The 26,302-nt window shown below is 34.7% G+C and overlaps 1 protein-coding gene across 1 annotated transcript in view; it reads right to left on the bottom strand.

The window, feature by feature from the left end:
* Positions 1–26,302, bottom strand: part of ITCH (itchy E3 ubiquitin protein ligase) — a 120,635-nt gene that overhangs the window by 27,608 nt on the left and 66,725 nt on the right. The window contains exons 7-14 of the mRNA XM_063090376.1: positions 25,488–25,533; positions 17,459–17,616; positions 15,741–15,930; positions 14,450–14,545; positions 13,522–13,696; positions 9,831–9,900; positions 5,086–5,170; positions 942–1,070 (exon numbers count right to left, since the gene is read on the bottom strand). Of these exons, the coding sequence (XP_062946446.1) occupies positions 942–1,070; positions 5,086–5,170; positions 9,831–9,900; positions 13,522–13,696; positions 14,450–14,545; positions 15,741–15,930; positions 17,459–17,616; positions 25,488–25,533 (949 nt within the window). The remainder of the gene's footprint in view (positions 1–941; positions 1,071–5,085; positions 5,171–9,830; positions 9,901–13,521; positions 13,697–14,449; positions 14,546–15,740; positions 15,931–17,458; positions 17,617–25,487; positions 25,534–26,302) is intronic.

The raw sequence follows: 26,302 nt of genomic DNA, 5'->3' as shown, positions 1-26,302 counted from the left end.
TCCTTTCTGTTTGCTTGTCGTATCAACTTCAAGTAATTGTGGTTGTTATCTTAATTTTTTTTATATTTCTAGGCTACGCAGTTGGTCTGCGAGTCAAATAATTGAAGAAATTCTCCAAAAAATTTTCGAATATATTTATTGAAAAAAATCTGCATATAAAATCTGTGCAGTTTAAACTTATGTTGTTCAAGGGTCAACTGTACGTACACTGGAATATTATTTAGCCCTAAAAAGGAATGAAATTTTGACATATACTACAACGTGAATAAACCATGAAGACAGGATGCTTAGTAAAATAAAACACAAAAGGACAAATATTGTATGATTCCACTAATATGAGGCACATACAGTAATCAAATTAATAGAAAGAATAGTGTTTACCAGGTCTGGCTGGAGGGAGGGGGATAGGAGGAGTTATTGTTTAATGGGTAGAGTTTCAGTATGGGATGATGAAAACAGATGTGAATGTACTTTATGCCAATGAACTGTACATGTAAAAATGGTTAAAATAGGAAGCTTTATGTTATATATATTTTACCACAATAAAAAAGCTCCAAATAAAACATTAAGCAAATCAACAAAATAAAAACTTACTTTTCAGAAATGAGGAGAAAAAAAGTAATGGGAGCTTTTAAAGTTAAAAAGGTAATGGGAATGAAAGAAAACAGGTACTAATTATTAAAAAGTACTGTATTAATAATTTTTAAACAGTTTTCATTTAATGCTGTGTGAACAGATGGTAACAAATATGAAGACTCTAAGATAAAACATTCAGGAGGGAGATGGAAATGCAAAATATTTAGTGAGCAGAGACCTACTGGCAAGCCAACTCAAGAAAAAGTAAGACTTCCCTTCCACTCCTTGCTAGTTAGTTCAGATCGTTATATCAAAATCCAAGGAATTAGATTTTACTTTTAATCTACAAGACTTAGAAAACTTACAGGGCAGATTTTCCTGTGCGGGGATCTATATAGGTGGTTGTTCTTCTATTGTGGTCCACAAAATATGGAATTCCGTCCACTGTGAATCTCATTTCCCAGCCTTCAGGTAAGGGCTTTTCATTTAATTGACTACAAAAATCGGGAAAAATATAAACAAAAATATTAAAGAGCTGCTTGTCTGCCAAGTACAGAAACTAAAAATACCTATACAAGTAGTGGAAATCTTATAAAAAACCATTTAGTCCAGTATTTTAAGTTGTGTACTAGACATCTTTGTACTAGACATCTTTATCTGGACATCCTACAAACATGTTAAATATAACAAGTCCACCAACCACTGAGAGTCTTCTCCCATCTAATTGGCCTATGTTCCCCATCTATCTAATAACCTATCCTAAAAATCTCCTGGTAACCAAGCTTTGCCCATTCTGCCTTAGAAGTCTTCCTGTTCATCCCCATTTTCAATCCCCAACACCACTCTTACTCTGGGCTTTATTCTTCTCTCTCCTAAACTTTCCTAACAGTCACCTAACTGGTTTTCCTGTCTTTAGTCTCACTCTGGTTTTACTATTATAGTGATATTGCTGACAGAGTTGATTTCTAAACAAGATCTCATCAAATTAGTTCTCTCTTTAAAGGGCTAACAGTGTTCCACCACTACCAGTTGAGATCTAAACTTCTCCATCTAGCACTCACTCAGCCTCTATACTGTGGCCTCAAAGATCTCTTTCAGATTTATCTCTGGAGCCAAACCTCCAACTCCCTTCAATGAACCCTGTGACTTCATAGTGTATGACTACTCATTATTTCCCTTTCCATGATCTGTCACACCTCCAAGTGAAGCCTTTCTCTTTGTCCTGAATCTTTCTATTATTTTTCTATTACAGCAACTGAACTGTTCTTTATGTAGTATTCCCATCCATTTCCTTAATACTTGTCTTTATACCTGGAAAACTCTGTAACCCTAAGCAAGTGCTTAATCTCTCTAAACTTCAGTTTCTTTATCCATAAAATAAATATAGCTGTGTTTATGTAATAAGACTGTATGAGGAATAAATAAGACAAGTAAAAAGTTTAGCACAGTAAGCCCTCAAACTGTAACTATTACTACTCTTCCTACCACTTATAGGTCAGTCTTTTATGTGTTTCAGCTTGTGTGTTTGGCAACGACTTCCCACCTTGCAAATATTACGAGTCTTAGAACAAAAACTAGATCATAAGGAAATAATGATTTATATAAATGACTTAATTTTAATTTTTTATATATTAAAATAACTGAAGCATTAACATAAATATTCAAAATTGCTTACTAGTGAATCTAAGAATTTTATTTTTAGGAAAATAGTAAATAAAATAGCGTACAAAAATATTACACTAGAATGAGTACGGAACTATTGAATACTTCCTTTGCAGTCTTTATTTGTATATTCTAACATAATGGCAGCCTGTCTTTTAGTTGGTTAGGTGTAAGAAATGTTGCAAAGTTTATCCATATGTGCCAGTTCATTTTTTTCTATTTGACAGTTTCAATTTTCTCATCTGGTGGTTTGGCTAGTTAGCTCAGATAGTTAGAGTAGTGTGGTGCTGAGAACACCAAAGCCCAGCATTCAATCCCTGTACTGGCCAGCTGCCAAAAAAAAAAAAAAAAAGAGAGAGAAAAAGAAAGGAAGAAAGGGAGGGTTTGGAGGTATTTAGGCTCACTGTTGTAGGGAGCCATTATTGCTATTGGGAGTGTTATGCTCAAGTGTACTTCAGAAGAACAAAGGGCTGGAAATCATTGCCTAAAATCATATTTTGTAAACTACGTCAAAAGGTTAAGAATATTTAGCTACATTCACGTAACTGAATACAAATGTCAGATAAAACAGACTACCAAAAATGTAAAAAAGAGGTTTCTCATTTGTTGTAATTATACTTGCAAGGAAGGCTCACAATAAGAAGTTGCTTTGAAAACAAAACAAATTAGATACAACTAAATCATTTGTATTGTTAAAATATGATTCGACTTTAGCTCCAAAACTTTAAAGGTCCAAGGGGGAAAAATAGCAGCAAATTAGAGAAAGGTGACTTGTTCAAATCTATCTGAAAAAGGAATTTTAAATATTAAACTTTTGAAATTCTTAATTCTTGCTTTTCTGAAATTGAATACATTTAAGTTAAATACAATAACTCCATAAAAAAAATTTTCATTTCTTGGTAGCCAGAAAGATATTTTAAATTTAAAGCATATCTTTAGAACAGAAGTTATTAAAATTTTTGAGCCATGGAATATGTGCAGCGAAGAATTAATCACTCCCAAAGAGAGATCGGGCCTTTGCCCTCAGCTACTGGGTGGTGATCTTTAGGACCCTGGAATGTCTTTCGTGTTAGGAGTGTCTTTGTCTGCCTGAGGGTTTTGACTACTGGACAGTCAACAATATGATTTATGATGGAGGCTTTGGAACATGCCACATCAGTTCCAACCTCTGGAGGGATTATAGACTAACAGCATTAGCCCAAACCCCTAGGAAGAGCTAAAGACACAGGATTAGCGAGGAGGGCCATATGTGATCAAGCCCCAATAAAAAATCTGGATACCAGAAATTAAAAAAATCTGGATATCAATGTGAATTGTTCCACATCAATGCTGGGTGTATGGAACCCTCCCAGACTCTACCCAAAACATGTTTTCCTTCTGCTGGTTCTAATTTGTATCCTTTCCCTATAATAAATGTGACTGTAAGTATAATAGGTTTCAGTAAATTCTGTGTATTTCTAGTGAATTATCACACCTGAGGGTGGTTGTGGGGCCCCCAAAATTTGTAGACAGTTGACCTGATGTGAGAGAGGTCCTGGGAGGACCGTAACCCCTGAGCTTGTGGCTGATGTCTGAAGTGAGGGCAGTCTTGTGGAGGACTGTACTCTCTGATTGTACAGTTTGCCAAATTCCTTGCAGAATGGAACCCTCTGTCGGTCTGATAAATGCACAGTATCGCAGACTGTTATGGATTCAACTGTATCCCCATCCCCAAACCCCAAATGCATATGTTAAGTCCTAGCCCCCCATATCTCAGAATGTGACCTTATTTGGAAACATCGTCTTTGCAGATGTATTAGTTAAGATGAAGTCACCTGCCTCTCCCATTGCTCTGCAACATCTTTGAATATAAAAAAATAATTTTTTAAAAAATAAAATAAATAAATTTTTAAAAATGGTTTAACCAAGATGGATATTTGTTAAACAAAAAAGAAAAGATGAGGTCATACTGGAGTATGGTGGGCCACTAATCCTATAGGACTGGTATTCTTATAAAAAGAAGAAATTTGAACACAGAGACACATGCACAAAAAATGAATGCCGTGTGAAGATTGGAGTCATGCTGCCACATGCCAAAGAACTCTAAGAAGCTAGGAAAGAGGCCTGGAACAGATCCTTCTGTAGTGCCTTCAGAGGAGGCATGGCCCTGCTGATACCTTGATCTCAAACTTCTAACCTCCAGAACTGTAAGATAAATTTCTGTTGTTTAGGCCACTCCATTTGTGATACCTTAAGGTGGCCCTAGCAAACTGATACATATACCATTATATAATGTTACAAATATATAAGTAATTGTATATATAGGTTACCAAAACATAAAAAGACAAACTTGTGATAATGTGTCTATTAATACATTAATTAGCAAGTTCTTATAATGATGTGTGTAAACAATATTTTGAGATATCTGCAACAACTACAGAATGATATAACAAAAACCTGTGCTTTCTACTGATGGCAAAGTCATGGGCATTGCTAATTCTGCTAGGCTGTAGCCTACATTCACAATGGAAGGAAATCACATGCCCTGAATTTTATCCAGTGATCCCAGGTTAAGAAAACTGGCTTTAGAATTACTAAGCTGGTCTTATTAATAATAAATATATATATAAGTGAATACTTTGAATACAAAAGTGTATTCTCATGTACCAGTGAGTTTCCTATACTCTCAAGTTTTCCATTTATATAAAAGTAATGGTATCATTTTTTCTCTTTCCAAAGTATGCAGGTGGTTAATATTTAAGGTCTTTGGAGAAAGAATACGTAACTTTGATTCGCTTCATAACTGAGTCAGAAATAAGGTATAATCTTTAAGAGGTTATAAATACACTAGTAACTAAAAGTGCTTACCCTTGACTTCTGGGGTCTTCCCATTGCGTAATTCGAGTGTTGTGGTTGACAAAGTACACTCTACCATTGCTGTCCGTTCTCTTCTCTTTATTTAAAAAAAAAAAGCAAAACAGTGTTGGCACAGTCTTCTTCCTCAAATAAAAACATCTGCCCAATTGTCACTGTGTTGCTGATTTGGTAGTTTAATCACAACTTTAAAAGGTTTAATTTATTCTTTAACTATTAAATACATACTTATTAAAGTTATAGAAATATCATTATATCCTAGAAGCTAAATTGACTTAACTCACAATGTACTGCCTGACTTTCTGCTCAATCCAGTCAAGAGCAGAAAGAATAATTAATAGTTATTTAGCTTTTCACAAAAAAGCTTATTTTATTCTTAATAGCCCCATGGGGTAAGTGATTTTATTTTTACCCTGAAGATAAGAAAACTCAAACAGGTTGAGGGACCTACCTGAAACCTCACAATTAAATAACAGAAATAAGATAGAAACAGGTCTCCACTCAGCAATTTTTTCCATACCACACCATCTCATTTCTTAAAATATAATTGGGGAATATTACTTAATTATTTCTTTGGAACATTCTAGGCATCGTTCTACTAAGAAAGACTGTTTTTTTTTTTTTAATATATCCTATTTCTTAATATACCCAGTTCCAAAATTCTAAATATATATAGTGTAGTAACTTTCTACACAAGGCCTGGGCAGCACGGCTCAGTGCTCTAATTACTTGATCCAAAGCTACTACTTGTTCCACCTGCTTTTGCTTTAAGATTCTCCTTGTTTTTTTGCTCTCATTCTACAATATTTCCTCTGCTTTCCAGAGCTTTCCATATTAAGAGTTAGAAAATATGTGGATATCATTTTCTCTTTTAATAACCAAATCAAATATCTTTGAAATTTTAATATTAAGTTCTGCTATCTTTGAACTACTGATTTCTCTGCTCCATTACCAAAAGAGTCCCATCCTTAAAAAGATGGTATTCTTCCTATATTTGAATTTTTTTATTTGGCCAAAATGTCTCAAAATAAGTAATTCATGTATTAAAGATTACAGAATGGGCCTGAACTTTTAAAAAAAGCATATTTTCTAAGAATTAGCAATTTTCAAACAAAAAAATACTTTTCTCCCCCAAATAAAATTTTAAGCTTTATCCATGTTGACAAAGCTAATTTCTTATGGTTTGAAAAATTGATACCTATTTTTCAAATAACATTTAGATCCTTTGGATCTTTCTTTAAACAGGATGAGTCTTAGGCCAAATCAGAGCCTTGTCAAGTTAGTATTTAGTAACATTTAACTATATTTCCAGCACTGATTCCATAATCAAGTAGTAATGAGGTTATGGGTTACAAATGGATGTACACTGCTCATGAAATCTCAGCTGCTTTCTATATCAGCTGAGCCTAAAATGGAAAGAGAACTCCAGCTGTGCACAATACACAGAAAAACAGGACTCTGGATCTTGTGACACTTTGAATATTAACATATGATTCACTGATCAAGGCATTTTCAGTGCAGAAACATGTTACCAACTACATGGCTGTCTCTGAAGCAAAAATAAGCACCTATATTATAGTGCCACATCTTACATTTGTTAAATGATAGGAAGGTAAGTTCATGTCTCGGCAGTCAAATTACATTTTAAAAATTTAATATATTTGCAGAATCTAGAATTATCTTTCTTGTTTAAAAATAAGTATCCAAATAATTTTTTAAAAATAACCTTTATAACCTAAAAATAATACCCTAAAGTGCATAGTTGAGCATATTCATCTTTTGTATGCCATGTGAGTTCAGATTTTAGGGCTAGAGATTTTCCCTTCAGAAGCTAACATGAGGGAAGATTTCCCCATGTACGTTCTAAGTATAGACTGCTGATACCAGCATTGCTTAGAAGAGGCTTGAAAAACAGAAAAATCTTAAAGTGAACACTTGCAACCTGAGGGCTCATCTACTTAATGACAGGAAATACTGTGGCTATAGAGCTGATATGTCAAAAAAAAAAAAAATTCACATGATAAACAATACTGAAATTACTGAACATCAAACCTGAATGCACATCAGAACACTTCCTGACTTGATGAACAAAACAGTAAAAACAAGTTTCTTGCTGTTGCATGTATTCTTTCACAACAACTAGGAAAATATTTTTATACTTGATAGGTAAACTAGCTATATACAAAGCCCTATTAGACTACATTGTTAAACCAAAAGCATTTTGGTTCTCTAGCTTTCATAGTGTGTATGTGTTAAAAATTCTTCACTGTCAGTTTATAATGTGGTTTTATAAGCTTATAAGGTGGTCTAGTCTTAACATATAACAATCTGAAAGAGTGATGAAGTTGGAATTAAATATATAGAGTCACAAAAATAATGCTGTCAATCTCCAAATGAAAACACAGGCTGTCAGCTGGGATTCTATTTCCTGGGTCAATCTTGAGGGGTGGTTCTCTTCATCTGATACAGTACCAGTATTATCACTGGTTCCACAAATAAGGCATATGCCCTGAAGGCCAAGAGTCATAAAGCAGAGCTCAGCTCAAGTAGTAGGATAATCATGAACTCATTTTGGAAGAAGGCACCACTTCAACTTCAGGAATGTGAAACCTAAAAATACACAGACTATAAAACAGCAGGGCAAGAAGCTAATAACCTGGATAAACTAGGTCTTTAGAGTCAGTATTTTAGGAAAGTGTTGTTGGCTAAAGTAAAAATGACAAAGATCTGGATGATGAGGAAAATGATAAATACAGAACGCAAGGACCAGCTTGCAGGAAAAACTTTTCTAATAGAGTCAACATAGCCCACAATTCAGATTTCTATGAGCAAGAGGCATTTTTTTTCCTACAGCTACTCCAGAGAAGGAGTAAAATGGTCACAGTTTTTCTGTGATAAAATTAAGAGGATAAATACAAGACCTTCAAATATATCACTTTAGTGCTTCAATTTCTCCCTCTGTTGCACAGATATATGAGGGTACTTCAGAAAGTTCCTGAAAAAATAGAATTGAAAAATAATACAAATCTATTCACAAACTTTTTGAAGTACCCTTGTACAACAACTCTAGAAATAAAGCTGGGAAAAGCATCCACATCAGAGAATTCAATCTAAGAGGTCAGGTTCAATTTGCAACATAAGGGCAACATCCCCTCTTCTAAAGTACTTTATACCAACCATACTCTAACCACTCTGGGGCTCCAATAGAGCCAGAAGACTCCTTACCTCCCAAATGCCAGGCTATGTTGAAGACAGAAATTCATAATTTTCTTATATCCTCCCTTTGTTACAAGCTAGTAACAATAACAGTTATAAGTATGGCCTAACACATGTTTTTTTTTTCTTTACCTTTTTGACTCACAGGAATATTTTGAGGATAAATAACTTTAATAAAAGAGCAATGGGATTTCTCAGACAAAGGCTTATACAGCCAATATCATTTATTGCCCAGATTCATGTGATCTTGACATGTCAATTTTTTCCTCCATTACTCAGTAGTGCTAGAGCAATCTATCTTGGGGACCAATGTTTTCCAACATGACTCTAGAAATGTCACTTTCTGAATTTACCCCCAATATTATGAAATATGTGTAACTCTAAGATAAAACTCCACCTGGTTCCATAACTGGCTCGGCTTTGCTGTTTTGCATTTTCTATATTCTCTTTTGCTTCCATGCAAAACTGTTTCTATATTGCCATCTTTATTCTGGAACCTTACTACAGTGTTATGACTATTACATAACACTATAAAACAGAACCTGGTAAGGTAGGCCCATCTTAAAGTCTGTTAACAAAGTTTTAGTAACTAAGATACCAAATGTATCCAATAACAACATACTCATGTGCTCCACAGTGTAGAGCACCAAATTGCCACTCTTTCATGTTCTCCTTATACTGTTCTTTTAGGTAATGCCAACTCAACCAAACTCTGAACTTGTTTTAGAAGAACCAATGTGATTACAATATTTTTAAAGCTTTTTATTTTTGAAATAATTATTACTTACAAGATGTTGTAAAAACTGTACAGAGTCTCATGTATGCTTCAACCAGTTTCTTCTAATGGTGACATCTTATATAGTTATAGTAAAATACCAAAATCAGGAAACTGACAATGCTACTTTACTATTAACTACAGACTCTGTTCACTTTTCACCACTTTTTAAAGCTGAATTCATTTACATGAATGTATAGTTCTATGCACTTTTATCCCATGTATAGATTCATGTAATCACCACCACAATCAAGATATAGAACTGTTTCATCATCACATAAGAACCCCCTTATATTACCTCTTGTATTTATACCCACCTCCCACCTACCCTGTTTCCTGACAACTACTAATCTGTCTCCATCTCTAGTTTTGTCATTTTGAGAATATTATATAAATTGAATAACACAGTATATAACCTTTTGAGACTGACTTCCTTCACTAAGCATAATGCCCCTGAGGTCCATCCAGATTGTTGTGTGTATCAATAGTCCATTCCTTTTTTATTGCTGAGTGATCAATATTCTTAAATATAACAGTGAAATAACTATGAATTCCAATAAAAGTTTATTGTAATCAAAGAGTCAACTTAGAACATTTGGGGAATTTAATGCCTATTTGGCACTCCTGAGTTAAACTAACACACCCCAAAAATTTCTCAGACATTCACTCAAGCAAGAGCAGAATACCCTCCCACAAATGCCTAATTTTTAAAATAACAGAATTCGATGAGAAAACTAATGTGACTTACCCCATCCAGGTGGCAAAGGACCAAGGGGATCAAATTCTTTATTTTGTGATGTAGCAAACAAATCTTGATTCTAAAAAGAACCAAAAAGTGGTAAAATAAATTAACAACTTAAAACAGATTATTGGAGAGCAAGCAGAGTTCTGATATACCATCCCCGGCCGTGTATAACATAACACACTCTTATGGAGTTCACATCTTAGAGAAGTGTCGCATGGTTATAGATAAATGCCAATATACTTTGGTGAAGTTAAAAAAAAAAAAACCCTTTACAAACATTATTTAACATTTACAATTATTTGAAATTAAAATATTACACAAATATATAATCCTCACCCCCAAAATGACCATTTTTTCCTTTTTGCTACAAATTTTACTACATCGGTACTATAAAAATTAGACAAATATATTATAGCTGAGAAAAGTCTTGCATGTGTAACTTGAAAACAGATCACATACAGAACATGGGATATACAAAGAATTGTGAAAATGGTGTTGAGGGAGCAGATAGAGCAGGCTGTCAGATGAGTAAAAGGAAAGTGTTCCATATGGAAGGTATTAATGGACCTAGAACTGTATGAAAGACTTCTTAAAGTTCTGTTTGCAATTATCACATTGATGAAGAGAAAGGTTTGACTAGATAAGATAAAAGGAAAGCAAGAGTCAACCTTTAGAAAAAAAGAAGCACAAGTCATAGTGACTCTGTGTAGGGTTAATGAGTATGTTTTGGTGTGGTTAATAAAGTAGAGATAAGTATGCGGTCACTCATTAAGTCTTGGTTGAGCCCTTTCTTTTTTAGTAAGACAACTAAACAAACAAGAGAATCTAACTGCTTTTATTATAGAAAAATAGAAAAATATTTAAATATTTATTATAAAAAATAGAAAAATAATTTTATTATAGAAAACAAAAAAGTAAAACATGACAATGAACCCCATATAACTGGCACCAAGATTCAACAATTATCAACATTTTGCCACACTTCTTTATCTACCTCTCTTTTTCTTCTTCTTTGCTGAATTAAAAATCAAACATCATTTCACCCCTACATATTTTGCCTCTTTAGAATTTGTGGACAATTTTCTTACATAATCATAATATCTTATCACACCTAGCAAAGAATCAATGTTAACTTTGTTATCATCTAATACCTAACCTGTAATTAAATGCCTGATTGTTTGGATCCTGATTTTAACAAATAAGCAAAGTCCTCACATTACATTTGGTTGAATCTCACATCTCAATCTAGAGCAGTTCCACTACTGTCTCTTTTGTTACTTTTTTCCCCCATGTCACTGACCTAACAGAAACCAGGTTAACTGACTGGTTTTAAAGGATATGAGAGAGATTCCATTTCTGATTTAAATGCTCTTGGAAGATAGAGCTATCAAGAAATGGCCTTGCTCCTGATAAACACAATTATGAAAATGAGTGAGAGTAGGGAGGCCAGGGAGAAACACTATACATGGTTTGAGCTTGAGTTATAAATCAGGTCTGAGAAGTTTGGCATAAGAAACTGTTTTCATCATTCTTTAAGACCCGAGCCTACTCCACTGGCTCTCCCTGGACAGATGAACGAGGGACATGCACAGTGAAGCCACCGGCCAGGAAGAGACATTACACAGTGTTTCATCAACAATCCTATCCATTCTGAGATTAAAAATGCTGGATATATGAGAGTCTACTGCCTTGCAACCACAGTCAGAACAACAGTGGTTGGCAGAGACCACTTCATATACTAAATAAACAGACTTTTTCTCAGCCTCTACTTTTTAAGTAGATGGTATTAATGTTAAATTCATTCACTGCAGTTCACAATTTTTGGTAATGTTAAGTGTAACTAAAATAGGCTGTTTAAATTCTATGTAATTTAGAACTGCTCTAATAAGAACAAAGAGTAAGAATTTCAGGACATCGTTCAGAGTATTTTGGATTGGAGAAAAAAAAGAACACGGATAATGAGATAAAAGCTGTAATTCAAAAATAAGTTCCAAAGACTCTGAGTACTAAACAAGTTTACAATGAATCATTACACATAGTAGGTGCTCCAGAAATTGAGATAAAGAGTACATTTACAGTTGTGGATATGAGGGAGAAAAGAGATGGGAACTAACAGTTCTAAATATCTAGTATGTGCCAAACATTAGGAACTTTATAGAATTCTCCAAAAAATCCTCTGAAGTAGTTGTGTGTATGTATGTGTGTGTGTATATATATGTATGTATATGTATTTTATAAAGTAAATGAGTCTTGATGAGTTTAAGTCACTTACTCAAAGTCATATACAGAAAGTAACTGTGGAACCAGGATTCGAACCCAGATGTGCCTGATTCCACACCCATTGTGTTTCCACTGGACACCCATGTGGAAACTAGTTTTAAAGAAGGCTGGCAAGCTAGGCATTCAAACCTAGAAAAAATCTGGCCAGGCATACCAAAGGTAATTATAATTTAGAAAGAAAGGAAGATATAAAACAGCACAGAAAAAAAAAAATAAAATAAAAAGAAGGGTTTTGCAGGCAAGAGACAAAAATTAAGTTTACCTCTAAAACCACTCGCAATGGGAATATAGTGATATCTGTCTAGAGAAATTGGCAGGAGAAACTGTTATGTGAAAGAAAGGTATCTTAGTCATACAATCAGGGATTGAAAGGAAGGCTGCTGATAAAGGTGAATTTGTCTGCATCAGTGACTGATAAGCACTATAATGATGAGGTTTAAGAAGTAGGAATATGGAGAAAAGGAAAAAAGGTAATGCTTAGTGAGGATAGGAATATGAATGGTGTTGTTTTACTCTGATAGTCTAATAGGGATGACACCAGTGGAGAGGAAGACATAGTGATGGAGAGGGCCACTTTTTCTTAACTCTTGGAGAGTTGGTTTTCTCCTGTTCTGTATATTACTCAAATCCATCTTGTTTGGCACAAAGAAGTAAATTTCTCAAAGGACTATTTCTCTTTGCTTAGGGAAGAGATCTGTGATACTTTATTACTTGAAAGATTATGAAATTCCAAGCACCAAAGACTGCGTAGCAAAGAAAGCATTAATATATTTTAGTGTATGTATCACTACTGCTGCAATACTACTGTAAAGTATGTAAAATGTAAACCATTTGTTGACCCCCCAAAAACACATGTTTTTATACCAAAGATAATATAGTTCTAAAGCCAGAATAATACATTTAGTGTAATCCTATAAGGAATCAAATTTCTTCAGTCTCCCAGATTACCAAATAATTTATTAGGTTAACTTTACCTTTAAATGTTAAAAAGTGATTCAACTCTATCATTAGTTCTGTACAACCTCTTAAGAGTCAGGTACCTTTAGACCTAAGTCTTCAAATGCTCTGCTAAATTAAGGGAGTACTAGATTTATAATTGCTTTAATTCTTTTCAAGCTTCTTGGGCTTATTTTTACAACTCTTTTGTTCATGAATTTTAAGTTGTCTTCGCTTCTTTTTAATTTTTTTCATTAAAAAGAAAAGGAGGTAGGACTTTGGGATATTATAGAAAGATAAGAATAGATCACATACACAGAATACTCCAGACAAAGTCTGAAAATAATACCTATTAATAGCAACAACTAACTGGGTTGCCATCCTACTCATACCTTCATTTTAGTGCTTTAATGACATATGCAGGAAAGGGTTAAAAACTGAATATTCTTATAAGTTTATTATACAACAGGCTGCTCACCCCATAAATGAATCGTTGGTTAAACTGCTGCATTGCTCCTTGAAGTTGACTACGTTGTAGCTGCCACTGTTCATAGTTCCGGACGGATTCCAGCGTTGGCCTCTGCCATGTTGTTGTTCTTGTGAAATGGTCAACATAATAAATACGTCCCATGTTGTCAACCCGCCGTTCCCAGCTAAATCAGAACAAAAACAAGCTAATTAAACAAATATTTGTGAAACAAATAATGAGATTTCACCTTGAGAAATGACTTTTGATTTACCTGAAATCTTTTATACGTTTTTTAATTGGTCTATAAGTGAACTTACATGTTTCTAAAAATTTATTTCTTAAAAGTTCTTAAGATATATTAGTCGGGTCCTTAAAATGCAATGCATATTCAGTGAGTAAGTCTCAAACAGTCTTTAAGAAAAAAGCTTTCAATTTCTATCCATATTCCTTTTACTGTTACAATCATAACAGGGACACAAGTTGTATATATAGCTTTTCACAGATATCAAAAAGCATTTTTTCACAAAATTACAACTACCTCCTTATTTATCATGTTAAATGGGTGCAAAATATTTAATTAAGTAAATGCTCATATAATAACTAGATGATTTCTACCTGGTTGGTTGTTTAGAGTTGTTGCCAATATTGTGATATTACAAATAGTAAAATAATAAATACAGCAAATATTTTTTTCTTCCTGTGAATTATTCTTTAGTACAAATTTCCTGGAGAGGATTACTAAGGGTATGCACATTATTTTTTTTTTTGTGTGTGTGTGTGTGTGTGTGTGTCCCCCTTTTTTTTGCTACTTACTTCCCTCTGACAGGAGAAAAGTAGGAGTGTAGGGAAGATTGAGTAGAGATATAATTCATAATTCTGAATAAGCAAATTTTGTTTTCTTTTAAAATTTTTTTCCTTTTTTAATTCAGATACTTACCCAGGAGGTAGAGGTTCTGGTCTATCCCACGTTGTTCTTTTTTCAACGTGATCTACATAGTAAACTCGCCCATGCTGGTCCACTCTCTGCTCCCAACTTAGAAATAAAATTAAAAAGTCTCTTAAGATACTTTTGTGAGTAGTTTGGCTTTTTAATCTTGTCTCTGCCTTTTTCTGTTAAATGACCATGTTATAGAACTGAGGCAAATAAGGGTGTCAGTTTATAAAGGAATACCAACAGAATGTAAGAAAAAAGTCAAGAAATATCTTCTGAAGATGACACACAGTGGGTGAGATTTCTTCTATGCAAATATCTTCTCTAGGAAACAAATTGTATTCCTACAAAGGTTTGAAGTCGGTCCACCTAGGAGACCAGTCACTCTCAATCTACTCAGGGTATATTTAGGACTTGAGTAGAAAAGAATGCTATAATTAATGTTATAAAACCTGAAAAAAGGCTGAACTAATCCAAAGGCAATGGCCTGTTTGGATTCTAGAAAAATTGAAATCAAAGAATAAGCCTTTATCACGTGTCCCTGTACAGTAGAAGGGAGAAAGTGTGCAGATTCGCCAATCTGCGTATTCTTTGTCCTTGGCAGGTTTATCCCCAAATTGAAGAAGATAGGAGTAATCAGTTTCTTTGTGCTAATCCTTTGCACAACCTTCCTTCTAATTTGGCTTCCCATGTAGGCTTTCCAAAAAGAAAATAGCCTGACTACCAACACAAATAATATAATCTGTGTATCAATTAAAATTCTCATCATGAGAGTTTATTAATTTATCAGCCAGTCAATTAATTTTGATCAGCACTCTGAGTTAAATGCCACAATGTATATATGTATAACAACTATACTGAAAAGTATAATTTTTAAAATAAACGGTAGAAATTAAAATGGGATTGTAAGTACTAATTTTCTCAGTTTCCTAAACTATCTGTTACATTGCTATAATGACATTATGATAGAAAAAAATTTTGATTCTAAAAAGGGATTTCTCCCCCTCCAATAAAAGCAATCTGAATTAGGTGACTATTTCATTACTTGGCCTTGGTTAACCATAGTTCAGAGTCCTTCAATAAAAAAATATATTCTTCGACTTTGCCCTGGAAATGAAATGGGAAATTTCAAATGTGGTGAGCTTTCTTTGTTTGGTTTGACTCCAGACCCCCTAAAAATCAGTTACAATTTTGTGAAGACTGTTATTGAAAGAATAAAGTTCAGTATTATTTCTCTTATAAATGAATATATGCAGCAGCCTAAAGAAAACAAATGTTAACCAAAAGAGTCACTCACCCAGGTGGTAGGGGAGCTTGAGTTATAGGATTTAATGGCCTAGGGCCTGAGCCTCCAGATATAGTGAGAGGAATTATTAATCCGGATGTTGCTCCTTCAGATGTATTTGTATTTGTATTTGTTGGTGGTAGAGAGCCTGTACTAGATCCATCACTTTCAGAAGTGGCAGATGGTGAACCATTGACAGATGCTATAAAAGATTTAGGAAAAATAGGAAAAGAATCTTTTATTCTCTGAAATCTAAATTCAGGATAGAGTTTTAACTTTAAGAAATAAAAAGGTGGATGATATATATAAATTTTAAGATGTAGATACACAAATTACTTAAAGAAAATAATGGGAAATAGCCAATGTTCCCACTTAACAGACTTTTCACAACTTCTTGGGTCCCATCTACCCTATGTCTCATTATTATTATTATTACTTTTGACATTTCTGAAAACATCCCTTATTTTTATTTATTTTTAAAATTATTTTGAATATTCATGATATAAATTACCAGAAATTGCTTTTATACCCTGCGTCCCCACCCAATTGTCCCCCAACCACCCTCCCCCCCACTCCACTTTGCAGCCCTAGGAATGTTCCCTCCCTCTGTAAGACCACCACACTACTGTGGTCTTTGCTCAGTCTCATTATTAATTGCAAAGCACATACAGATTCCGATTTTCTGATGCCACAGAAAATAAAAACTTAGAATAGGAAAGCATTAGTATTTCTTGATATTATAAATTCATTTAGTAATTTTCCAGATTCTTAAAACTGCTTTCCTATGAAATCCTTCAGGTTAGAGACCAATTTTTGTCGTTGGTTACGTATACAGAAGGTCTGACTAATAAGCAATACTCTTACTAACAGTTATTGATTACTTATTACATCTTCAAGACATACTTGTTGACAAAACAACTCCTGGAAGAAGTCACCAATATTATGACAAAGAGAGAAACAAGGGTACCTCAAAAAGCTCGTAGAAAAATTGAGTGAAAAGATAATATGAATCTTTCCATGAACTATTTGCAGACCCTTTATATAGCATTAAAGACTTGGAATACATTAACACAATTATTTACAGAATAAGGGGAAGATGTATAATTAAATACAAATTTGTTTTAAAAGATGACTTATGGACAACCAATTTACTTTTCTAATAATATTTGGTTTAACTACTTTGCATTCCCTGTCCAACTGCTAGCAGAGGGAAATAATAAAAGATAAGATTAAAGATTTGCTCTGGCTAATCAGAAAAAGGGATATTGCATCTGTAGATGTTTACATTTTTACCACATAAAATATGTTTCATTTATTGTATATATAACTTTTGCTTTAAAATCTGAATATCATTTATAGCACTATTGGGTTATTTTCCACTAATTGCCCTTTTAAAGCATATAATGGTAATGAGCAACCAAATTCTTGACCGTATGACATACTTATATGTTACAAACCATGGAAGAAAGTTGCAATCTAAATCTGTACTGTCTATCCTTTATACAACGCACATGCGATTTTCATTCTCACTAGAGCACTGCTGCAGTTAACTTCACCCTGGTAGGAAAATTTAGGGAAGAGGCACTTCTTGATTACCTATATAGAAAGATCATTCTTGGCTATAAATATATACTCAGAAAACTTACACAAAAGGATCTCCTGACACCTAAGGATGAATTCCCAAAGAGAACATTATTTACAATCACAGTACTGAAGGCTGGAACACATACCAGGTCTACGTGGGGTGGGTGGAGGTGGTCGTGAAGGTCTCGGAGGCCTAGAAGGTTTAAAACCGCCATTTGAGAGTGATGGAGAATTACTCCCATTGACTCTCCTGTTTTCACCAGACCCTGCATCCTCAGGGTCATCTGATCCATTTGAGTTCACTCTGGGTAAGAAGAGGGGAAAAGAAAGGAGAGGAAAGCAAGAATGAATGCTCATTGAATTGACAGCAGGGAGAACAAAACATAAAGTTTTAGGAGTTCGAGAAAGGCTTCCTAATTTTAGGCCAGACTTATCAAATACATAAAGGACCCTTGGGTAGAATCATATATAAACCCCAGAGCCTATCCACATACAGAGTGAGAATTTGCCCAAGGGCACAGAAATGCTTGGGACTATTCAGTATGCTGGTTCAGATTTCAAATAAGTCTTCAGAAGGCCCTGGATAAGCAGGAGCAAAGAAACATTCTCAAAAACTCAATGCCTTAGAAACGGTACTACTTTATCACAAGCACATATAAGTTCACCATCATTGCTTTCTTGGTGTCCACTGGCTATTAATATTAATTCAAATTTGAGGCAGGGCTGGCTGACCCATGCCAGGACAAGGAAGTACACTTACAAGTATTTCCCAGGAACTGGGCACCGCCCCTAGTATAATGGTATACAAAATGTTCAAAGTTTGTGATCTAGAGTAGAGGTGCCCACAGACCTATTTTTAAGGAGCTGTCATTTCTTCAAAATAATATCAACTGGAGGGAAAGAAAGGGAAGAAGAAAACTAAAGAAAACATCAGATTGAAAGCTACTACTACTACTGTCAGCTAAATATAATTGACTCCTTTTCCCGGAGGGATCTATCTAGTCATGGATTAGAAACAAGAGTATGAGTAGACAGTTTGAAGATCCCTCAGCTAAGACTCTTGATATCTACTATTTGCAAACCACTAAAATGGATTAACTCATACTCCTGGATCTTCAGAATAAGAATGAACAAAATAAAATCTAACAGATTCAGGAAATAGAGAGGCAGCATCATGTATTAAATCATTTTTTTTCGTGTAATGCATGTACTGCAGTGACAAATTTAAGGTGTACAAAATGATGTTTTGATATACATATACATAGTAAAATGATTACTCCAGTCACGCTAATGAACAAATCCATTTCCTCAAAGAGCTAGCATATTTTAAAAATAATTCAAACTACGTTCCCCAGAAGTCCTTTAGGGCTTTTTTACTCAAAGTGTAGTCTTTGGACCAGAAGTTCATGTACCATATAGGAGTCTGTCAGAACTGCACAATCTTGGAACCCATTTCAGACTTACAATATCAGAATTAGCATTTTAATGTGATCCCCAGATGATATGTATGGACAGTAAGGTATGACAAGCACTGCTGTGGGGGTTCCTCAAATGCTTATTTTGATTAAAGGAAATACCTCAGTAATTGGCAGTCTGCACCTGATTACTGTTGACTGCCTGAAGGAAGGTCAAACCACCCCAGAATATGATCCAAATGCAGAAGAGGCAGCTTTGACACTGCTCCCCTTCCTCTAAGTGAGGTTCTAAACCCATTTTGAATCATATACCACTTTGAAACTCTGAGTATTACCTCTCCATACTATTTTAAGAGATTACTAATTAGTTTAAAAGAATTCTTGCTGCTTTTTAAAAGACAGACAATAACCAAAAGTGGGAAATTAAGGTTTCTAGCTCTGACTGCTATTGACAAATTATGTCAAAGAAAAGTTATTTAGTCTCTTTGCACCTCAAAATTCATTATCTTGACTATGTGGTTCCTAAATACCTTTCAGCTGGAAAATTCATACTAAATTGCTCATCCAGTGCTAAACAAGTTTTAGGGATATGTGAAGGAGGAGGAACATTCAGGGCATGAGGTAAATATGCCATGACAAAGGTGCAGAAGAAACTAGATTCCAAAAATGCTATGTTTTGCTGTCGGGGTTTTAAATTTGGACGAGGGGTTAGCCAGTTAGTTGGTACACCAAAGTCAAGGGTTTGGATCCCAGTACTGGCCAGCTGCCAAAAAATAAACAAATAAATAAAATTGGGGGAGTTTTAACATCCGTGCTATTCACCCTGCTAACATCTTGATCTCAATTTCTTTATTTTTTAATTAATTTTTTTATGATTTAAAATGGTGCAATCACCATTTTATTATTATTTTTTTTAACTTTTATTTTGTCAATATACATTGTGGTTGATTATTGTTGCCCCTTCCCAAAACCTCCCTCCCTCCTCCCTCTCCTCCCTCCCCCCCAACAATGTCCTTTCTGTTTGCTTGTCCTATCAACTTCAAGTAATTGTGGTTGTTATATCTTCTTCACCACCCGTTTTTTTTTTTTTTTTGTGTGTGTGTGTGTGTGTGTGTGTGAATTTATATATTAATTTTTAGCTCCCACCAATAAGTGAGAACATGTGGTATTTCTCTTTCTGTGCCTGACTCATTTCACTTAATATAATTCTCTCAAGGTCCATCCATGTTGTTGCAAATGGCAGTATTTCATTTGATCTCAATTTCTCAATGTAGTAATCTGACAACCTGGGTACTACAGCTCCTTAAATTTCCTTGTTATTTAGAATTGCTCCTTTTCCTAGATCTTGAACTCTAAAATCCCTCTAATTACAACCTCCTATTCCTTCTGTCTTCTACTGTATCTTTCATTCAGTCTCATCATGACCTTTAACCTCTCTTCTATCAAATCTCACTCGAGCTTCATCATAGGCTACTCTCCCTAGCACCTTTAATTCTTTCACTCCTGCCCACCCACCACCCCTCCTCTAGCAATCCTTTCACTACAACTAATCCTTCATCTACTTTTACCACTACTATTCTCTGGGGCCAACAAGTAATGCTAGAAAATATTCCAGTTGAAAAATTGAGTGTATTTTAGTAGAGTAAATAAACTAATAAGCAGTGTTTTAAAGGGGCAGACTGTTCTACAAAAGGTTCTGATAAATTTTCCACTGGGCCCAGGAAGAAAAAGTTCTGAGGTTTTCACTTCCAGTGATTCACAAGACAAAAAGTCATCCCCCTTCCCCCACCTTGTTAAAAAGAAGAAATTACAGCTCAAGTCTCCTGGGAGCTAAGTAATTAGAAATGACAGATGACTATGACAACCTAGTAGTAACACCTCGGGTTCAATGGAATTAGTGTACTGATGTTAAAATTAACAGTAACAAAAATATTAATAGTAATTTGGTAGGACAAAGAGCTCTTACTAGGTCCTGTATGATCATAAATATCCAGGCAAAAGACAGAAAAAAATTAAAGTCGTGCTTCTTTAGTTTATATGTTTCTATATGGGCAGTACTCAACTTCTCAAAGCCTGATTACGTCAAAGAAACTGAGACAATATGGGCTACAGTCTACATATTTCAACAACTTCAATTGGACTATCCATATTGCTTAGAAATCAATAATTTTTTACACCTCTAATTCACTCCTGGCCACATTCTCAGCTCCCACTGCAAAGCTTTTCTATCTCCTCAAATACCTAATCCCAATCTGTAGATAACCCTGACTTCTCTCCTCCACTAAAATGATGATTATCTGCTATCCTTCAACTTTCTTCCCTACCTTAAAATTTCTCTGTGCCACTAACCATCTTCTGTTTACCACGTCTGAAAAAATCTCTCTCCATTTCTTCAAGGCGAATTTGTCTATATGTGTCCTTGATTCTAGGACTTTCCAACATCATTTAATTCCTCTCTTGTATTTTCATCATCACATTCCTTCTTCTAGATCCTTCCTCTCAGTCCACAGACATAATCAATCCCCCCAACCTAAAATGCTTCCTCAATCTTAACTGCTCTTCAAACTGTTTACTCATTCCCCTGTCCTTCATGATACTTTTTTGTATTTATGCAATCAACCGACTTAATGCATCTTAATTTTCAAAAAAGACTTTCAAAGTGAAAAACTAACTTCTAATTATAAAATTAAAATTACCTGCAATCCCACATCCTGGAAATAATTACCATTAAGATATGGGAGTCTCTCTTGCCAGTCCTTTTTCACTGGATATGACTGTGATCATACAATGTACTTGTATAATGGTTTCATATTCCGGTGGGTTTCTGTTTTGTTACTCAAATATACTGGGCATTTCCCCAAAATTATTCAAAAACATTTTGAATTACCACAGAATATCATATGAACAGACCATTTGATCATTTTTCCTTTTCACTGATCTTTTTTTTTGTATTTTTTATTTCTTCAGATAGATTACTAGAGTAAAATAGCTGAGTCAAAACAGGCAAACATTTTGAAGGATTAAATAGTGATTGATAAATTGTTACAAAAAAAATTTTTAGAGGTCATAATTGATCTGTTCTCCCTTCAGCTGGATATAAAAATGCCCATTTTACCATAAAGTTTTAAAATATTTGCCAATTTGGTAAATAAAAATGTTATTTTCTTTAATGAAGTTGAACAATATTTCTTTTTTTTAGGCGGCTTGTCAGTACGGGGATCCAATCCCTGTACACCTTGGTGTCAACAACACTGTGATCTAACCAACTAAGCTAACCAGCCAGCCCTAAATAAAATTTCATAATTACAGGCCATTTGAGTTTCTTCTTCCATGAACTTTATGTATGTTTTTGTACATTTTTCTATTATAAGTGAATAGTTTTCTTTATTTGTCTTTTTTTTAAAGGCTAGTCAAGTGAAGCAGTGGGAGCAGAGAAGGAACAAAGAAATCTGTAACTGGTTGCAATAAATTAGTTGCAAAAACCACTGCACTTAGACCTACCTAGTTTTCCTTATTTGTTAGGGCTCTTTACAATCTGAGGATACTCATCTATCATCTGTCATACCGGTTAAATATTTCCTTTGCTTTTAACTCTGTGTTTTTAAAGATACTAGAGTTTTATATTTCTATATAAGTAAATTTATTCAGCAACAAGTTAACTTCATATTTTCTTCTAAAGGTTTTATAATTTCATTTTTTGAAATGAATTTAAAATCAACTTGGAATCTACTCTGATCTTGGGTTAAGCTAAAGCACTAATCTGATCCTCCAGGTAATTAACATGTACACTAAACTTTGAAAAGCACGGCTGTACAAAAATAGTGGTTTGTTTTATTTCTCTTACTAAGTTTAAGTTCTTTTAATAAGGTGTGAAGGTAAAACTGGAAATAAATTTTGAAAACCAATTTGGAAATCTATACATGATATAGAATTGTCAGTGAAACCACCACCACCATTACCTTTGAAAAGCAATTAACTACTAATTATGTGCTACTATGGCTTCATTCCTTTCCTCCACAATCTTACAAACCTCTGCTTATTTCACCATACATATATATCTGACCTATACATAAGCTCAGCTGTTTATGAACAGCTAGAGAACTCTGTAATACCAAGATGCTAGTACAATAAGGTCATAAGAAATATCCAAATCAAAGAGTAACAATCAAAAAGGCACATCTAAAAACAAAAGCTTAGAACACCATTGTAAGAACCCAAATGCCCCAAGGGATCACACCCTGATCCCATAAGCCCTTCTCCGGCCGCACCCCATCATGGCGCTGGTTGCCCTTCTCTTCCGCATTCTCCTTCCTGCCGGCACGCCAATCAGCTCCCCCCCAAGCCCCATGCGGTATGCTAAATAGGGATTGTATTTTAAACCAATCAGCTTTCCCTTAAAGCCCTATATATATGTGTGTGCTGCCTAATAAAACGAGCTCTCTCCGGTGGATCGTCAACTGGTGTTGACTCGTCCTTTCAACCATCATCTTGGCACTTCATAAAAATGACAGAAGACAACACTGAGAAATATAAAACATCCAGTCATATTATGGGAAATGCAGATCAATAAGGCTACATTTGTGATACAGATATTGCTTGAATTATGACTAAAAGGTAAAATAACCTAAGACTATTTGTTTAATTTCCCAAATGATAACTATGGTAGAGGCATGAAGCCCTTGTTCACTGGATATATGTTGCCCTGCTTTTTAGACTTAAGAGTTATGAAACCTGCCAAAAAAAGCAAAGGGGAAAAGGAAGTCACGGCCATGACTACTACATATAAGTGTAGTAACATTTAAACAACATTTGACAGTTTACAAAATGCTTTTTAAACCCATCATCTCAGAGGTATGTGCTTTGGAATAAAAGCTAATGCATGAGAATTCATGCTTAACACAAAAGGCACACTCAAAGACTTGGCAGGCACTCTTACACACCTAGAAGACACTGTTAATCAAATTATTTATGACAGTTTCACTTGGGAATATATAAAGCATTGATTAAATAAATGGCATGAATCTGGGGCTCCAGCAATGCCTTTGCAAGAAATTTATAGGTGTCCAGAGTACAAGAGGTTTCATTAGAGTATTGTAAGAAAGAGACTTGCAGAAAACAAATAAGTAACATTGTAGCATAATAGAACCATTTAATGAGTATATAAAATTCTGTCACACTCCCACTTACTTATTAATGCAAAGATATGGGTTTATTATGCCAAAGGGAAGTTAACTGACCAAAGCACACTAAAATACCAAAACATTTTATGGAGGGAATTCCAGGAATTCAAGAAATCTATTGTCTTCCAGTCTATAGAGATATTTAAGCAATTTTTAAAACTTTTTCTATTGCTTTTTAATCACAGTGAGAATTAATAGTAGTTATTACTCTCTGGGTAACAAGTTACTACAGGGACTAGGTGGTTAGCTCAGTTGGTTAGAGCATGGTATTATAACACCAAAATCAAGGGTTCAGATCCCCAAACCAGCAAGTCAGCAAAAAAAAAAAGGAAAGAAAAAAAAAGTTATTCTACCTCTTGTGTGATTAGTATAGGAGATGATTAATTAATATTCTACCTCTTGTGTGACTAGTATCAGAAATGATTCTCTGTCACAGGAGTGACTCAGTAAAGGCAGATTTCTATCAGGCAAAACAACAGCTTTATAAACTTTGATTTTCCTAAAGATCTTGATGAGCTGTCTTTTTTAAAAAAACATTTTATTATGAAAATGTCCATATATCACAAACATAGATAGACTAGTACAACAAACTCCCACGTTCCTATCAACCCAGCTTCGACAACCAGCAACATTTTGCTCTGCTTGCTTTACCTATCTTCACCTACAGCATCGACACTATAATATTCCATCTTTCTGAATAATTTTCCCTTATGTTCTGTGACATTGTTTTTCTTGGACTTCTCTCCTTCTGATTACTCTTGTAGTTCATCATATTCTTCTTACCTGCTACTCACCCAATTTGGGAAAAACAAAGAATCCAATGGAATTTTATAACCACTGCTCTCTGTATTTAAGACATGTCACTTAACTGCTTTAAGAGTAAAATCATCTACTTTCCTAATTTTATCTCCCATTATCAGTTTCCAGGATATCCAATAAACAGTTTCTTAAGTCAATCAACACAATCTAAGGCTTTCAAACTTTTTAGGCCCAAACCTGAAGGCAGACAGGCACACGAAAGTGTGCCTAGGCTAATCGCAAACAGTTGGTGTAAATCTGCTCTTTCTAATTAAGGCCCAGAAGATACCATAGCTAGTGGTGACCTTCACACACACGCAAAGCTCCTATCCTAGCTTTCTTGGGAAAAAAGCTTAACAGCCCAGTGATGGCTCTGGGATTTCGAACTCCCTGAGCCTTTAGAAAGGTGCCATTATATTCTCTTTCTATAAACTGAAGGAAGTTATCAATAATTTGGTTATCCCTGGCCTACTCCAGATAGCTACAGTCAGACAGCTAAGAATCTTCAATCTTTCACAAGTACTTCAAGTATCTCCCTTCTTACCTTGACTCCTGAATTTTTTGACATTCACTCACTTTTTTTTTTTGTGGCTGGCAGGTACAGAGATTGAACACCAGACCTTGGCATTATCAGCACCACACTCCAACTAACTTAGCTGTCTAGCCAGCCCACTCACTTATTCTTATATCAATCTGAACTTGAAGTTTTGACTAAAATGAATCTTTATTAATTTTCCCTTGTGTCTTTCTGGATTCTGGGTAAGAAATCAGTGAATTCTTACCTTGTTTCATCCTTGGGTCTGGAGCCATCATCATTCTGGGAAGCACCTTTAACATAAATAAAATTCAAACAGAAAATGAGTTTCAAGCAAGTAGTTTTCAATTTTTTTTCTAAACATGCCATGTAAGCAAATCCTCTCTAATAAAGAACATATTATAACTTAGTTAAGCTTCAACCTGACTTTAAGAGGGAAAATGTGGTAAATGTTCACATAAATGTTTTACCAAAATTTTGTGCAAATGCTTATCGTTACATGTAAGAGACGTAATTAGCAATGGTATATTACTCGTGTACCACTTCTGCCTTTTTTAAAATGTATGATTTACTCTAATTCAAACCCAGTGGGCCTTTTTTTTTTTTTTTTTTTTTTAAAATAACATATACCTCATTTAAAAATGCTGATCACCAGCAGGATGATAAAATAGACTCTGAAAATAGCAAAACCAGCAAGACCTCTCTTATGAAGGGACCTGGAAAACAGCTTAAAGAACAGAAAAGGCACAGATGGGTCTCAAAGTGGCCAAAATGAATGACACAGCATTCATATTTTCTTCCAATTTTACTCATGAGAAATATCTCTAGGATTTAATAGGGTCAGTCAGAAATGCAGGTAAAACAACCTGGGACTTGCAATTGGCACGTGAAGTGCAGGGGAGGGCAGCTTGGGGACTGAGCCCTCAACCTGAGGGATCTGATGCTCTCTTCAGGTCACGTTAGAATTGAATTTGAGGGTATCAACTGGATACAGAACTGCTTGGTGTATGGGGAAAAAGCCCCACACATTTGGTCACAAGAGTCTTCTGTGTTGATTGTCAC

The sequence above is a fragment of the Cynocephalus volans genome, chromosome 1 (assembly GCF_027409185.1).
Source record: "Cynocephalus volans isolate mCynVol1 chromosome 1, mCynVol1.pri, whole genome shotgun sequence".
In the NCBI taxonomy this organism is placed as follows: Eukaryota; Metazoa; Chordata; class Mammalia; order Dermoptera; family Cynocephalidae; genus Cynocephalus; species Cynocephalus volans.
Note: the sequence above shows the minus strand (reverse complement) of the source record. Positions and strands in the feature narration are given on the sequence as shown.